The sequence below is a fragment of the Macrotis lagotis genome, chromosome 8 (assembly GCF_037893015.1).
Source record: "Macrotis lagotis isolate mMagLag1 chromosome 8, bilby.v1.9.chrom.fasta, whole genome shotgun sequence".
NCBI classification, from domain to species: domain Eukaryota; kingdom Metazoa; phylum Chordata; class Mammalia; order Peramelemorphia; family Peramelidae; genus Macrotis; species Macrotis lagotis.
The window spans coordinates 165,760,892-165,776,334 of record NC_133665.1 but is presented as its reverse complement, the minus strand read 5'-3'; the positions used below and the strand labels follow the sequence as shown (position 1 = coordinate 165,776,334).

Genomic DNA, 15,443 nt, shown 5'->3' with positions numbered 1-15,443 from the left:
CTGGAATCAAAATAATTTTATTAAATAAAAAAGTATGATTAAACTCATCAATCCAAGCCTATCTGTGAAGACAAAATAAAATCAATTATCTAATGTCTATTAGAGGCTGTTACTAGAGAAAGGAAAGTAAGAACCTCGGGAATTTTCCGATTTTGTCCAAATGAAGCTGAAAAAGCAATTTTTGGAGACAGATATACTAAAAGGTCTATCCAAAGACTATTGCAAACAGCTTCGTCCACCTTTTATCATTACCCCCAACTATGTTAATATGTGTAAAGCTCATGATGAAACGCAACAAGATGCATGGCTTCTATAATTATGTTTGTAACATCTTTTTATATTCCCTGCCTATTGGTCCCCTCTTTGCCTCCCTTCTTCTTTTGCAGTCTTCTCTCATGTCTCAGAGAGGATCACAATGAGCTGTCAGGATTGAGCATCCCGACTTCCCAACCAGTAGTTTTATGGAAGTCAAGGGGAGCTTGGGCCAGTTACATCCCTAGTCCTGGACAAACATTCATTTCCTGAAAAATAAAGGACTAGGTCATCAAACAACCAAGTCATTCATTCTCTAAGTCCTGATTCTGTTAAGAAAGCAGACACCTTACCGTCATGCTCAATTTTTCTTCCTCCTCATGACCCATGGAGCAAGAGAGAAAGAGAGTTTCACCTTATAAAAGAGTGAAGGGCACAACTGGCATCAAATAGCTGGAGAACTCATCGAGGTCTTCAGATTTTTCTGCTTGGCCCCAGAATGAACCAGCAGGAAGTAGAAGCTTCTGAGGGGGGGCAAAATTATGCTCAATGGAAGGGGGAAAATACCTTTCCAAGAAGAGTTGTCCAAGAGTAAATTGGGCTTCTCTGGAAGTAGGTATTTCCTTTTTCTAAGAGATCTACAAGCAAAGATCATAAGATCACACATCGACTATTGCAGAGAGTGGATTCTGGGAGGGCAGTCATTGACCTAACCTAAGGTCCCTTCCATCTATGGGCATTTGTGATTAGAGATATTGCTAGAAATGACATTTATAACATATATCCCTAAGGCCGACAAACTTTAGGAAAAATAACTCAGAAATTTCATCAACTTTAATATCATTTGGTCTTTTTATTTCTTTCACAAAAGAGAAACATTTTGTTTAAATTGCTATTTTATCAATAGGGCTTCCTCTTTAAAATGTTCAAGTCTGAAAACTTGCTGTGAATGACTAGCAGATTAGAGGAGAATGGAGCCAGAGTAAGAGGGTTTTCGAAGGTCATTTCATCCCAAACACACATTTTAGAGATCACAAGATGATAGTTGTGGAGCGAGAAGGGACATTTATTTCAATATATTTATTTTCCTCGGGAAACTAAGGTTCAAGATTTCACTAGGAATAAGCAACAGAAATGGAATTTGAACTCTCAACTCTAGGGAGAGAGTTTTCTCCACTCTAGGATTTTCATATGTTCACTGCATTGTATGTGACCAGAAGCTTCAGGAGAAAAGGGGCTAAGTCGAGACTCATTCATCATTTTGGTCTTTTGAGGCATCGTTTTCCTCAAAAAGTCATAGGTTCTTAGTATATGTTTGTTGGATTGAATAATATAAACCCATCAGGAGGGCAATTTATTTAACAAGGAATTTTGTGAAGGTCATCAAATAAAAAAGCAATGCTTTTATATCGATAGATGATAGAGAGAAATAGAAATGGATGGATTGAGAGATCTAGAAAGATCAAGAGAGATTGAGAGATTGGTTTGATGATGAATGGATATTTGGAGATATTATTAGATAGATGAATAGACAGATGGATAGCATATGTACATACATTATATATCTATATATATATCTATATATATCTATATCTATCTATCTATCTATATATCTATCTATCTATATATATATATATATATATATATATATATATCTATATATATATCTATGGGATGGGAGGGGGAAAGAGATTTTCACAGTAACTTTGGAGCCAAACAGAGAAACAACACTCCTTGGGTCACAAACTTGCTTCTAAGTAAAGAAATTTGTTAAAGGCTCTATAAGCATATACTGGGGAAAAAAGAGACTACAAACACTCTGATGTAGCATGTTTATATCTCCCTGAATGAGGGGTTCTTTCAAAGATAACCATATGTATGAACAGCTCTTGGGGGAGTTGGGCATCTTCTATCGCCTTGACCCCCTCAGATCTTTCATTGGACTAAATTCTGAATACACATGTTACTAATTTATTGAGGCATATGTTTTCAGAAATTAATAATGCAGCTGATAATTGAGTAGTCAGTACAGAAGGCCAAAATGCCAGTTCTACCAGAGTCTTTCCTGACTTTGACATTTTTCTTAAATATTTATGCCATTGAATCTTAATCTCGAAAATATATTGAGTAATTTTCCATTAAAAATCATATTCTTGCTTTCCCCTGGTCCTTCCACTCAAGAAAGTATTTATTGTCTCTTGATATAGAAGTTTGACTTCCACTATGGCATGGCTTCTGGCAAAGGAAGAGGCAAAGGCAGTTTGGGAAGTGGGCCATAAAGATCAATGGACCAAGAAGAAGGACAGGGGAATGAAGTTTTCCAGGCAGTACTTTTGGATCTGATGGTGGAAGATAGACTTGAAATCATCAATTATTTTCCCTTTTCCCAATACATAGAGGTTAATGATGATTTTGATGACATCTAAAATCAGATGAAAAAGATGGAAAAGTCTTCATCACATAAATGTGGATCATCTTCATGTTGACTTGTATCAGTCTTCATACTATGGCTCTTTTGTCATCCATGCTCTCTCCTGGATTCACAATTTAGTTACCATTATGCAATTGAAATGTGTGTAGCTTTATTTATGATACCAGAAAAACTGCTCAAAGGTCTCTATCACTGGGGGCATTTATTTAGCTGGCTCCTAAACTGATGGAAGCTTGTAAAGAGAAAGATTTTTCTCCTGAAGCATTGAAAAAAGCAAACATCGTCTTTGAGAAGAAGTTTGAAAAAATGCCAAATATAATTAAAAATTCACTTCTGATTAACGTATTAGAAAACATATCAGCTGTGGCAGATAAATATGAATTGCTCAGTGTGGTCAGCAGTAATTATCTGGAGAAGCTCTTGCAATTGTTGGTGGACAGAGAGAATGAAATGAACCAAGATAGTGTTAAATATAACACCTATATGAGAAATGCCACTAAGCAGCAGCAATAGAAACATGAATATCTTCAAAGTCATTACCAAGAGAAACTACAGCATCAGAATTGAGAACCTCCTCTCCCTGGAGAAGAAATGTCCAAATTCTATAAATCTCCTTTGTTACCTGGCAGGTTGGATTTGCTTCTTATTGCAGGTCCAATCAAGAGTTACTACCAGAAAAGCAAAGAACTTGGGCAACTCTCCATAGCTCAGGTTCTCAAAGAATACAACTAGAAAGAAGAAACCCATAACTTCTGGTCTGATAAGTTGTTTCCAGCTATGATGCTGATTCATGCTCTACAATCACTGCAGACATCTCTTTCAACAATAGAATTTTCTTTTTTCCCCCTTTATTTTGTGTTTTGGTTTTGCAAGGAATGGGGTTAAGTGACTTGGTCAATTATTACCTGTCTGAGACTGGATTTGAACTCAGGTTCTCCTAAATTTAGGGCTGGTTCTTTATCCACTATGCCACCTAGCTGTCTCAAGAATAGAATTTTCTTAAATTTTCTTTAAAAAAAATGACAGTAACTCATTTAATGTCATTGACTCACTCTGGCAGAAAAAAATTTTCTTGGGAAAATATAAAATTTATTTTAAATATTAAAAAAAGAGGGATGCTTTTTTTGTTTGGTTGGGAAGGCTAAAACTCAAATTACAGTTAAAAGTTATTATACATATAATTAACAGGTTAAAACATTTTTATTTCACTAATATATACATATATTATATGTTTATATATACATGTTTGCAAATATGCACATATGGAGAAGAGAGGAAGGGGGGCAGTTAGGGTGCCACCATCAGGAAGAAACAAGTTCAAATGTCATTACTATTTTACATTAGAGGAAACTGGGATTCAGTGAGGAGAAATTACTTGTCTTAGATCATGCAGCTAAATAATTGATGAAATTGATATGTAAATGGAGGTTTTTTGATTGCATCTTCAGTTACGTTCATTTTTTTTTTTTTTAGAAATTATGTGCTTGACTCTGCGCATGTTAACTGTACAGGTAAGGTAAAGATAGCTTTCAGCTTTGTGCAATTAATAATTACTCCCCAGGCTCTACCGGACTCCAAAACATTTGTTTAATACTGATGAATCCTGTGTGGTTGGTAACAGGATTAGGCATTTGTGATAAAGCAAAAGTCCAATAAAAATAATTGTTGAATGATTGATTGATTGATGATGCAGGAAGCTGATGGAAACTAATGAAGAAAGGAATCATAGCATGAGACTATGACAAGAGGCAGAGAGCAATACAACCATGTAGAAACCAGGAGAGTGTGGATTACTGCCAAAGGGGATTTTTCTAATAACAGATTCCTGAGGCAGTGGGTTTGTCCCTAAGGTGGAAATTCATTGTGTAGGTTTGATAAAATAAAAAAAAAAAATGACTGGGGTTAGGAAGTGTTGAGTTCAAACCTGACCTCAGACACACAAGTGTGACTTTGCAAAAATCACTGGACAAATTACTGAAACATTCTTTGCCTCAGTTTCCTCAACTGTAAAATGAGGGTAATAATGGCACCTTCCTCATAGGGTTGTTGTAAGGATCTAATGAGATATTTGTAAAACTTTTAACACAGTTCCTGATATAGAGAAGGGTGCTTCAGAAATATTTTTTTCATTTTTTCCCTCTTGGTATGACCTTAGGCAATAAGGTGGCATAAATGAATAGACTACTGAACTTGGACCCAAATCTTGCCTTAACTGCTTACTAGTTTTAATGGCTTAGTAAGATATCAATCTTCTCTAAGCCTCAATTTCCTCAGTTGCAAAAAAGGGAATACTCATAGCTTCTATATAGCAGGATCAAATAAAATATTATATGTAAAGTCCCTTTAAATCTTAAAAAAAGCCATTATCATTGGTAGCAGTCCATTGTAGTAGTGCTCATTTCTCTAATGCTTCCAGGTGACATGGTACCAGTCCCTCCAGGGCTTTTTCATAGCAGGTTATCAGCCACCTAGGGATGATGATAACAGAACCCTGAAGGAGAGTTCATTTGAATGGAATTGTAGTTCCCATACAAGAAAACAGCTACTTGGGAGAGAAGTCACAAGAGTTTGGACAAGGCCTTGATTGCTCTCTTATAATCCTGATTCAGTGTCTCTGCCATCCATCATATCATAAGCTTACTCATCCCAGCTCCTAACCTTGATACATGCTCTGCACTTTGCCTAGAATACCTTCCCTTCTCCCTTTCAAGTTCCTTTTATTCTTCAAATCTTCCTCAATGAACTTGGAGCCAGGGGGACTATGATGAAATCCCAACTCTGACACATATTAGCTTTTTATTTTTAGGTTTTATTTTTTGCAAGGCAAATGGGGTTAAGTGGCTTGCCCAAGGCCACACAGCTAGGTCATTATTAAGTATCTGAGGTCACATTTGAACTCAGGTTCTCATGACTCTAGGGCTGGTGCTCTCTCCACTGTGCCACCTAGCTGTCTGACACATATTAGCTTTATGACCATTTGTGGCAAGTCATTTGCCATCATTGAACCTAAATTTCTTCATCTGGGAATGGAAACGATGCCTGTACTACTTATGTCAATGAGTTATAAGAAAAATGTTTAGTCAAGTGTTATTTAGATGAGAATTATTATTAACATCAATATTCACATGTCTCTGACAAATAATTTAGTTCACACCAATCTCTGACCATCAGTTAGGTACTTGTTTCCTAATTTTCGACATCATCATTTTGTAGTTAGACTGTAAGAACAATGGGGACAAATGATTTTTCCCTACAGTCATATCCATAAGAACCTAGAACAATGCTGGACATATACATATAGCAAGGACAGAATTGAAAGAAATTGTATTTTTGTCATTAAATTGGCAGATTGCAAAAGATTTTTAAAAGAAATATGATTTTTTGGTACAAAAAATAAATGCTAATCCAAAATGTCCATTAGTTATTTAAATTACCAAATTATATTAATTTCCCATGTTCCAAATTAATTAATCCACTAGAGAAAGGCAAATGTGCCTTATCTCCTAATAATAATGACGATGGCGGAGGAAGAGTGCTTAATAATACCATTTTTAAAAACCTATTTAAATATTATAGGTTTGTTCTCAAATTGTCATTGACAAAGACCTAATTTGAAAAGGCCAAGGTTTCCAACTCATCCAGGGCCATCTCTAGTCATCTCATCCATATCTGGAGGCTGGACCCAGATGACTCTGGAAGAGAATGTGATGTTGATGACTTTAGCCAGCCTTTCCTCACTTAAATCCAATTCACTTTCATGTTTTGGCATCAGTGCCTTGATATCATAGTCTTCTTTGAGAACAAAAGACAAAACATCATCATCACCAATCATGTAAACATTATGATCTATTATATCAATCAAATCAATCAGCTTTGTTAAGTGCTTTCTATAATAAGAAGAAAAGAAATGTTTATCTTCATCATACTGGCACAGTGGATAGAGCACTGGCCTTGGATTCTGGAGGACAGGAATTTGATTCCAGCCTCAGACACTTACCACTTACTAGCTGCGTTACCTTGGGCAAGTCATTTAACTCTGACTGCCTCACATCCAGGGCCATCCCCAGTTGTCCTGGTTCCCATCTGGCCACTGGACCCAGATGGGTCTGGAGGAGAAAGTGAGGCTGGTGACTGAGCACAGCTCCCCCCTACTCAAATCCAATTCGTGGGCTTGCCATGGCATCACCTCCCTGCTGTCATGGTTTTCTTCAAACATTATTAGTTTCCCAGTCAAATGATTCTAAAACCCTAGGCATTTCTCTAGGTCTGATTGTGTCAAACAGTTCAAGATCAACCAAATTAATCAACAGAAACTGATGAATTTACTATCAATGTTATCAGAAATAAAGTGTAACCATTGTGACTATATTACTATACCATACCTCCGATTTCAGGATACCACGGAAGCCTAAATTTTTCGCCATCTGCTGTGCCTGGCTATCCTTTAGTCCTTCAAATATATCAATTTCCTCCTATTAGAATGGAATGAATAAACAGAATTAAGTCATTCAGTTGGAAAGATTTACAACTTCAAAAGAAAAAGCACTCAGTATATATTTGCAAATTAGTAATTAAAGCCTGGCCATTTGCCACAATTCTCTGAGTGGTGCTATTGGAGTTGCCTATAGGGTATGTTTTAATTACCATACCATGGATGAAACAGTCCTTCCAAAAACTATATAATTCTTCAGGGTAGCATGCTGACAAGACACTATGACACCCGTTTTCACTTTTAATTACCATACAGATGGCATTGACGAATATTTAGTCAGTTAATTTTTATGACATATCTTGGAAAGCTTCCAAAGCATAGTTCTCCTGCCCAATGTTGCTGCTAAGTTTAGCACTTCTCCTACATAGGTTAAACATTACTTTAATATTTAAACATAATTATTATCATCATCATGGACTGTTAATATGATCCTAGATTTATAATATGCTATTCTTCCAAAGAACCTAAGCCACCTTTCTCATCCATTATTCTACTCACTCCTATAGCAAATGAGCAGCTTAAATTGTGTTCTCCGATTCACTGCAAAGGTATTATGGATAAGTCCGCTTATTAAGTCTTTATTTTCTTTTCTGAGATTGTTAGGCTCAATGGGAAATATTTGTGAAAATATTTTTGCCTCGAGTCTAACAGATCTGATCATGAGAGGCTTCAAATGAAAAGGAAAGAAGGGATAAGGCGGGAGGGGGGACTGCCTCTTGCATCCATCAACCTAAGTTCCATAACAAAGAGAAGCTACAGCAAAAGGAGAAAAATACCACTAGAAATGTTCAGGCAGACACAGGAATGAGGATTCAAGACAAATCGGTAGTTAACTGGCATAGGAGCTAATGTGTTGATCCTGAAATGATGAAGAAGCAAGTTCAAATTTTGCCTCTGCCACAATTTATATGACCCTGGAGAAGTCAACAAACTATCCCAGACTCAATTTCCCCCACTTGTAAAATAGAGAAATAAACGGATCTCTCTCATCTGGTTGTAGTAAGGATCAAATTAGTTCATCTCCATAAATAATTATACAAACTTTAAAGCACTAAATAAACATAATGTAGGAAAAAAGTAGAGATAGAAGAATTCAAGAAAGAGTCCAACAATAAAACCTATCTATATGCACATGCTCAAGGCACAAGGTATGGCTAACAAAGAGGATGAATTAGAAATGCTAATAAAGAAGCAAATTTACCTTTATGAATATCATTGAGAAATGTTACAGGGGAAGTCATATGTGGAAAATGGCTTTGGAAATGGAGCAACTTTCCAGAATGAAAATCCTTTAAAGATGCAAGATTTACAAAGGAAAAAAGAGGTGTGTGTGTGTGTGTAAAATGATATTGCATATGAAAAAGATCTAATTTTGAGAGATCTAGAAATAAGAAGTGGAATATGATGGAGAATTGGTGAGTAAACATCAATGCTTGGGAAAGAAGAAGCAATATCACCATATGAGTAAACTCTAGGATATCTATAATGGGAAAGTGAATAGATGAAGACTTTTTGAATCAATAACAAGGGAGATAGAGAGGAATGATATAATAATAATGTAGGATCTCCATGATCCGAACATCTACTGGAATACTCTTTTTTAATGCAAAGCAGGAGACCTAACAAATTCGATATTTTTCTTCATGATTATTTCAACATTCAAAGGATCAACATGTTCTGGTAGAAGAACCTACTGCTGATGTGAAATTTTGCTAGACTTTGGGGCTAATCACAGTGATAATTCCACTGTAAAGTCTATGATAGTGGAAGAAATAAAAATCACAGATAGTCTGATGTGAAACATCTAGACTTTGGGAGAGTATATTACAAAAGTTCCAAAATATATAGAAAATTCTATTGCCTGAAATTCCATAGTGAACGTCATCCTTAGGAGGAGAAGTTCTCAAGAATTAAATTCTGAAGATAGAAAGAAATGATTTTAAAGAAGAAAAAAGGTCAGGAAAAGAGCTGGAAGATAAAAAAGGGGGGATGGGAATGGTACCACCCCAAGAAGATGAAACCATCACAATGGCTAGTAATAAAAAAATCACTCTAATTTGACTTCCACTTTATCTGGGAAGGAGAATGATTTCTATTATCAAAGAATGGGGAAAAAATAATGAACAGAGAATTGAAACCCAAGATGAAACCCAAGAGAACACCTACAGAGGAGTTCAAGTTACCTATCCCAGATGTACCACAACCAAGGGCTATAAAAAGAATAGCAAAAGGAATTGTTGAGTTAGGGTCATTCATTTTTAAAGAGAGAGAGAGAGAATGCAAGAGGTCTCATGAGAATAGAAAAAGTGGATAATAACCTGATCTATTTAATTATAATAATAATAATGGAAACCTGTGAGCTATAGGCTAATGTGCTTTTCTGTTATTTCTGACAATATCCTGGAACACATTACTAAAGAAGCAGTTGTTGAACATATGGTTGTTGCACATATAAAAAGGAAGGCAAATGATCACAAAGTTTTCCTCTAAAAATCTGACTGTGATATAGCTGTTAAATTGAGAGAGATGCCTGTCAAGAGAAAACAAAATTAGAAGGAAGAGGTAACATGGGTACAATGGTCAGAACTGGAAAAAAAATATTGCAGTAGGTTAGCGTGGCATCCTGAAAAGAGGAAGCTGAAATATAATCAAAATAAATATCAAGTCCTATACCTTGATAGATACAGAGATCAGCAAAGGATCAACCAAGGTCTGTCATGTTCTGGTTTTGAAAAAGAATGAGAAGCATTGTGTAGATAAAAAGACAGGGAGCTTGAGAACTGGATGAACAATGTGATGGGATGAACAGCAATTCTTTTTCACTGGAGGGAGATGTCTAGAAGAATGAATACTCACAGACATTCCTTGACCCTGTTCTGTTCAACAGTCTTATCAATGGCTAGAACAAAAGCCCTTATCCAATATATATACAGCACAAAATCAGACAGATAACTGACATGTTGGATGTCAAAACTGGACAGTAAAACAATGCATTGAAGGTCAGATGAAATTTAAAAGACATCTATTGAAGGATTTTTATAGCCCCATTAATTTTAATTTTAAATAAATGGAGATGGCTAGGTGGCGCAGTGGATAGAGCACTGGCCCTGGAGTCAGGAGGACCTGAGGTCAAATCCGGCCTCAGACACTTAATAATTACCTAGCTGTGTGGTATTGGGCAAATCACTTAACCCCACTGCCTTACAAAAACTAAAAAAAAAAAAATTGAAAGCAAGGTTAACAAGAGAAGAATGATTACATGAAATGTGGTGCTTTAATGTTAAAAAATATTGTAATGTAATTAATATCGACAAGGTTGAAAAACATTACAAAAAAACCTTGAAAAACCTTTATGAAAAAGATGACAAAAAAGAGCCAAAAGAGGAGAGAACACAGTGTTCCCTTAAAGAATGGAAATGGATAAAGGAAGAACAATGACGTAATCTTCAAAAGAATGAACAAAAAATTCTGATCTTTAAATACGCTGAAATTTGTCCACAATTTTAAAGAAAGTTTTGCAATTTTAAAGTAAATATAATTGGTTTCATTTGATGTCTCACGTAGAAAAAATATTTTTTAAAGGAACAGCATCTGGAAATGAAGTGATAAGACCACAATACTGTGCTCATATACTGTAAAATTTATTTTAAGATAATTATGAAACAAATGAAGAAAAGAGGAAGAGAGGGAAGAAGGGAGTGAGGTGGGTAGGGAGGATTATATGTTAATCACCTACTATAGGTTATACTGTATTTAACAAATACAAATATTATCTCATTTGTATTATATAGATACAAATATTATCTCATTCTAACAATATTTATTGACATGCTGTAGAGTTTCCAGGCATAGGTAATCAGAAAGTAGAAAAGTTTTCATATCTTTTCAGATAAGGATACATTGAAGGAATGTAGTATGTTCACCAATTTAGGGTAACACAGTAACTGTAGCAATAAAAAAAATAATGAAATCGATGTGAAGAAAGTGAGGAAAAAAGAAGTTTGGAAGGATGTCATAGAAAGAGCAAACAACAAATGGATATATTGATATTTAAGTTAATTTAGTGATAGTCATCAGCCAAATAGTGTATAATCAGATGCTGGACTCAAATTATAAAGAAAGCTTATATTTGACAAAAAAAAAACTAAGGTCTCTCTATCTCAGACAGGCTTATAAGTCAAGGATTAGTCATGGTCCTGATCCTCCTCTAAATGTGAACCTGATTTATTTCTTCTTTTTTAAATAATATTCATTTTTATCCAATTATGTAAAAACATTTTTTTAAGATTCAGGTTTCTTTAAGTTTTGAGTCCCAAATTCTATCTTTTCTCTCTCTTTTCCTCCCTTCCTGAGAAAGTAGGCAATCTATTATAGGTTATATATGTGCAGTCATGTAAAGTATATGTCCATTTTAGTCATTTTGTAAAGAAAACTCAAAAAAAGAAGGAAAGTTAAAGTATTATGCTTCAGTCTGTTTTTAGACACCATCCATTATTTATCTGTAGGCAGATAGATTATTTATCATGGTCCTTTGAGATTGTCTTGGTTCATTGTGATACTGAAAATATGTAAGTTATTTGCATTGTTCATCAAACAATATTACTGTTACTGTGTAACTTTTCTTCTGGATCTGCTCACATCACTCTGTATCAGTTCATGTAAGTCTTTTCAGGTTTCCTTCAAATCATCCTGTTGGTCATTTTTTTCTAGTACAATAATAGTTCATTGTAATCATATACTACAGTTTCTTTAACCATTTTCCAATTAGTGGAAATTCAGTTTCTAATTCTAGGTCACCACAAACAGATTTGTTAAAAATAGTTTTGTAAAATATCTTTGACATAGAAAGTTAGTAGTGGTATTGCTCAATCAAAGGGTTTACACAATTTTATATCTTTCTGCATGTAGTTCCAAGTTGCTCTCTAGAATGGCTGGATCAGTTCACAATGGTACATCAGTGGTGCATTTGTCCGTCTTCCCACATCCCATCCAACATTTATCAATTTTCTTTTCTGTCATATAAGCTAATCTGATTGGTGTGAGGGAAGTGGCATCTCAGAGTTGTGCTAATTTGCATTTCTTCAATCAATAGTGACTTAGTACATATTTTCATATGAATATGTAGCTTTGATTTCTTTGTTTGACAACTGCCTGTTTTTATCATTTGCTCATTTGTTAATTAGGAATTGACTCTTTTTTTAAGTTTTTTTTTTTGCAAGGCAAGGCAAATGGGGTTAAGTGGCTTGCCCAAGGTTACACAGCTAAGTAACTATTAAGTGTCTGAGGTCGGATTTGAACTCAGGTCCTCCTGACTCCAGGGCCAGTGCTTTATCTACTGCACCACCTAGCTACCCCAGGAATTGACTTCTGATAAATTTGACTTAGTTTTCTATAATTTGAGAAATGAGACTTTTATTTGGAAGAAAAATTCCCCCAGTTTTCTGCTTTCCTTCTAAACTTGGGCTATATAGTTTTGACTTTTGCCAAAAAGAAAACTTTTTAATTTCATCTAATCACAATTACCATTTTACATTATATAATGCATTCTCTGTCTTATTTGGTCCTAATTTCTTCACTATTTCATCCTCTCCTATGTCTAAATCATGTACCCATTTTAACCTTATCTTGGTATGGAGTGTGAGATTTTGGTCTGTACCTAGTTTCCATCATACTGATTTCCAAATTTCCCAGTGATTTTTGTCATATAGTGAGTTCTTGTCCCCAAATTTTAGGTCTTCGGGAATATAAAGTTCTTAATTACTATGATCCTTTTCTGAGTCTTATCCTATTAACCTCCCACTCTATTTTTGCCAGTATAAGATAGTTCTGATGATTTTATAATGCAGTTTGAAATCTAGAAGAGATAGAATCTCCTTTCTTCACCTTATTTCCATTAATTTTCCTTGATATTCTTGATTTTTTTGTTCTTCCAGATAAATTTTGATATTTTTAAAGCTCTATTCAATATTAATTTGGTAGTTTGTTTAGTATGAGACTGAGTAGATTAATTTAGGTAGAATTTTCATTTTTTATCATATTAGCTTAGCCTACCCATGAGCAATTAATACTTTTCCAATTGTTATATGTGTGAAAAGTTTTATAATTGTGTTTGCATAATTCCTGAATTTGTGCTGGCAGGCAGATGCCCATGTATTTTATATTGTCTAAAATTTTTTAAATGGAATTTTTCCTTTTGTTGCTGAAATTCTTTGGTAATATATAGAAATAGGGAAGATTTATGTGCATTTATTTTAACTCATTTTTCAGTTGATTATCACCATATCATCTGCAAAGACGGATGGTTTTATAGCTTCTACTTGTTTTATTACTGAGAAAGTCTAATTGATTCCCTCCTTAACCCACCTGGTGACCATCTTCTTCACCAAACTCACCATAAATAATGCTGAATATAATACTGAGATGCCCATCAGTTTACCTCACTATAGCTCACAGCTCTTGGTCTCAACTGATTGCCTCTTCTAGGAGCCAGGATTACAGACATACTCAACCATGTCCAACAAGAAAAAGTTTTCAATGAGAAAAAAACATATGTTTTCCCATAAAACCTGATTTCAAGTCTTGCTTCTGACATAGCTTAGGTGACCCTGGATAAGTCATTTGACTTCTCATTGCATTAAGAAACTCCAAGACTCTAAGCTGTAGTCAAGGTGCCAATCTGCATAGGCAATAAGAGTTCTAGTTTCTATCCTTATATTTGAAAAACAATCATTTTCCAATTAGAAAAATTAAGTGTTTCCAAGTAAATTTTATGAGGAATTTGTAAATATGTATGTTATCTAGGTATGTATGTATATATATACGTCCACATACACACACTTGCTGGGGCTTAAAGTTTAAAAATCCTGAACTCAAGTTGCCTGATGAAAAGGGCATCTTATCGCATTTAATAGGATCCCATGAGATAATGTATGTTAGACATTTGAAAGTCTGACAACACAATATAAATCTGATTGTGTAGTCCTGGAAGCAATAAGAGTAAGAAGAAAGCAGTGCATTTTGAATTGTAGAGAGAGATAACCAACTTAGAGTTTTATAGTAATTTTTGAAAAATGGAAATAGGGACAAAATTTGGATTTTTTTCTAGTGCTAAATACAACTAAGGAAGCCTTTCTCCTACTGGTCAGAATTTCTCCTATAAGTAACAGTTTTATGAAATCATTTGAAGCACTGAGAGGTTATTTGACTGCCTAAAGCCACACAGCCAGAATGATGCAGAGGCAAGAACTGGGTTTTCCTGGTTTCTCTCCACCGAGCCATGATCCTTCCCTGCTATATTAAATATGCCCATGCAAACCAAACAGAGAAAAAGACAGGGAATCAAAAATAGTATAATAGGAGGAGGTGGGAGGTGGTTAAATGGAAATTATTAAAATAAAAAAGCAAGAAGCAGAAAAAGTCATTTCACTTTTTTTTCATGTCTGTATAAGGCATCTCTAAGATAAAGGAGTCACTGAAGATGTATAAGAGAGGTGATATGACAAGCAGACCTGTGTTTTCCTAGTATTTTCCCCAATAGAATCAAAGAAAGAAATTTCCATTAATTTAAATATACCTTAAAAATTAGTTCTGGAGTAGTGGCTGCAACCTCTTCAATGTCAACCCCTCCCTTGGGGCTGCCAACGAGGACTGGACCATTGCAGGATCTGTCCATCAAAATAGCCAAGTAGGTTTCTCTGGAAATATCCAGGGCTTCAGCAACCATCACCTGCCAAATAAACAGAAGAAGATTATTGATTTGGCAATGGATCTCTACCACCCCATTTTTTCCGCACTCATAAAATAGACCTAGACAAATGTGCTTTCTACAAGGTCCAAGACAGTTATATTCTGTGAGTCTCAAAATACAGTTCCTGAAGCTTCTGAGGAACTGAGAAGCTCTATTCTTACAGTGCATAATGCCCATTTTCACCTCCCTAATTGATCCTGTTAACTTGCTAAAGTGACAGTTATTTGGTTTGCCTGAAGGAACCTTCCCACTTTAATCATTTCTTTCTTCCTTCCTTGAGAAACTGTTACTTAAGGGAAAAAGTCCCATCAAGCAGCTGTTATTTTAATTCAAGAGTTTAGCACCAAGGATACATTAGCAGAATCTTTTTTTTCCTCCTATCTGACTGGTAGGAAACCCAGTTAACCTGCCAAATGAAGGATTATTTTATGAAGAGCAGCCTTGATCCGGTTGGCTTTGGCTAGTGCCTACAATGTACTCCCACTTCAACCCCTTATCTCCCCCCACCACAGGATGCTGGC

The 15,443-nt window shown here is 35.2% G+C and overlaps 1 protein-coding gene and 1 pseudogene across 1 annotated transcript in view; one reads left to right on the top strand and one right to left on the bottom strand.

Annotated features, from left to right (window-relative positions):
• SUCLG2 (succinate-CoA ligase GDP-forming subunit beta) overlaps nt 1–15,443 on the bottom strand; it is a 412,323-nt gene that overhangs the window by 147,981 nt on the left and 248,899 nt on the right. Inside the window, exons 5-6 of the mRNA XM_074198779.1 lie at nt 14,749–14,901; nt 7,066–7,155 (exon numbers count right to left, since the gene is read on the bottom strand). Coding sequence (XP_074054880.1) covers nt 7,066–7,155; nt 14,749–14,901 — 243 coding nt within the window. The remainder of the gene's footprint in view (nt 1–7,065; nt 7,156–14,748; nt 14,902–15,443) is intronic.
• Nucleotides 2,538–3,415, top strand: LOC141495092 (eukaryotic translation initiation factor 3 subunit H pseudogene; annotated as a pseudogene).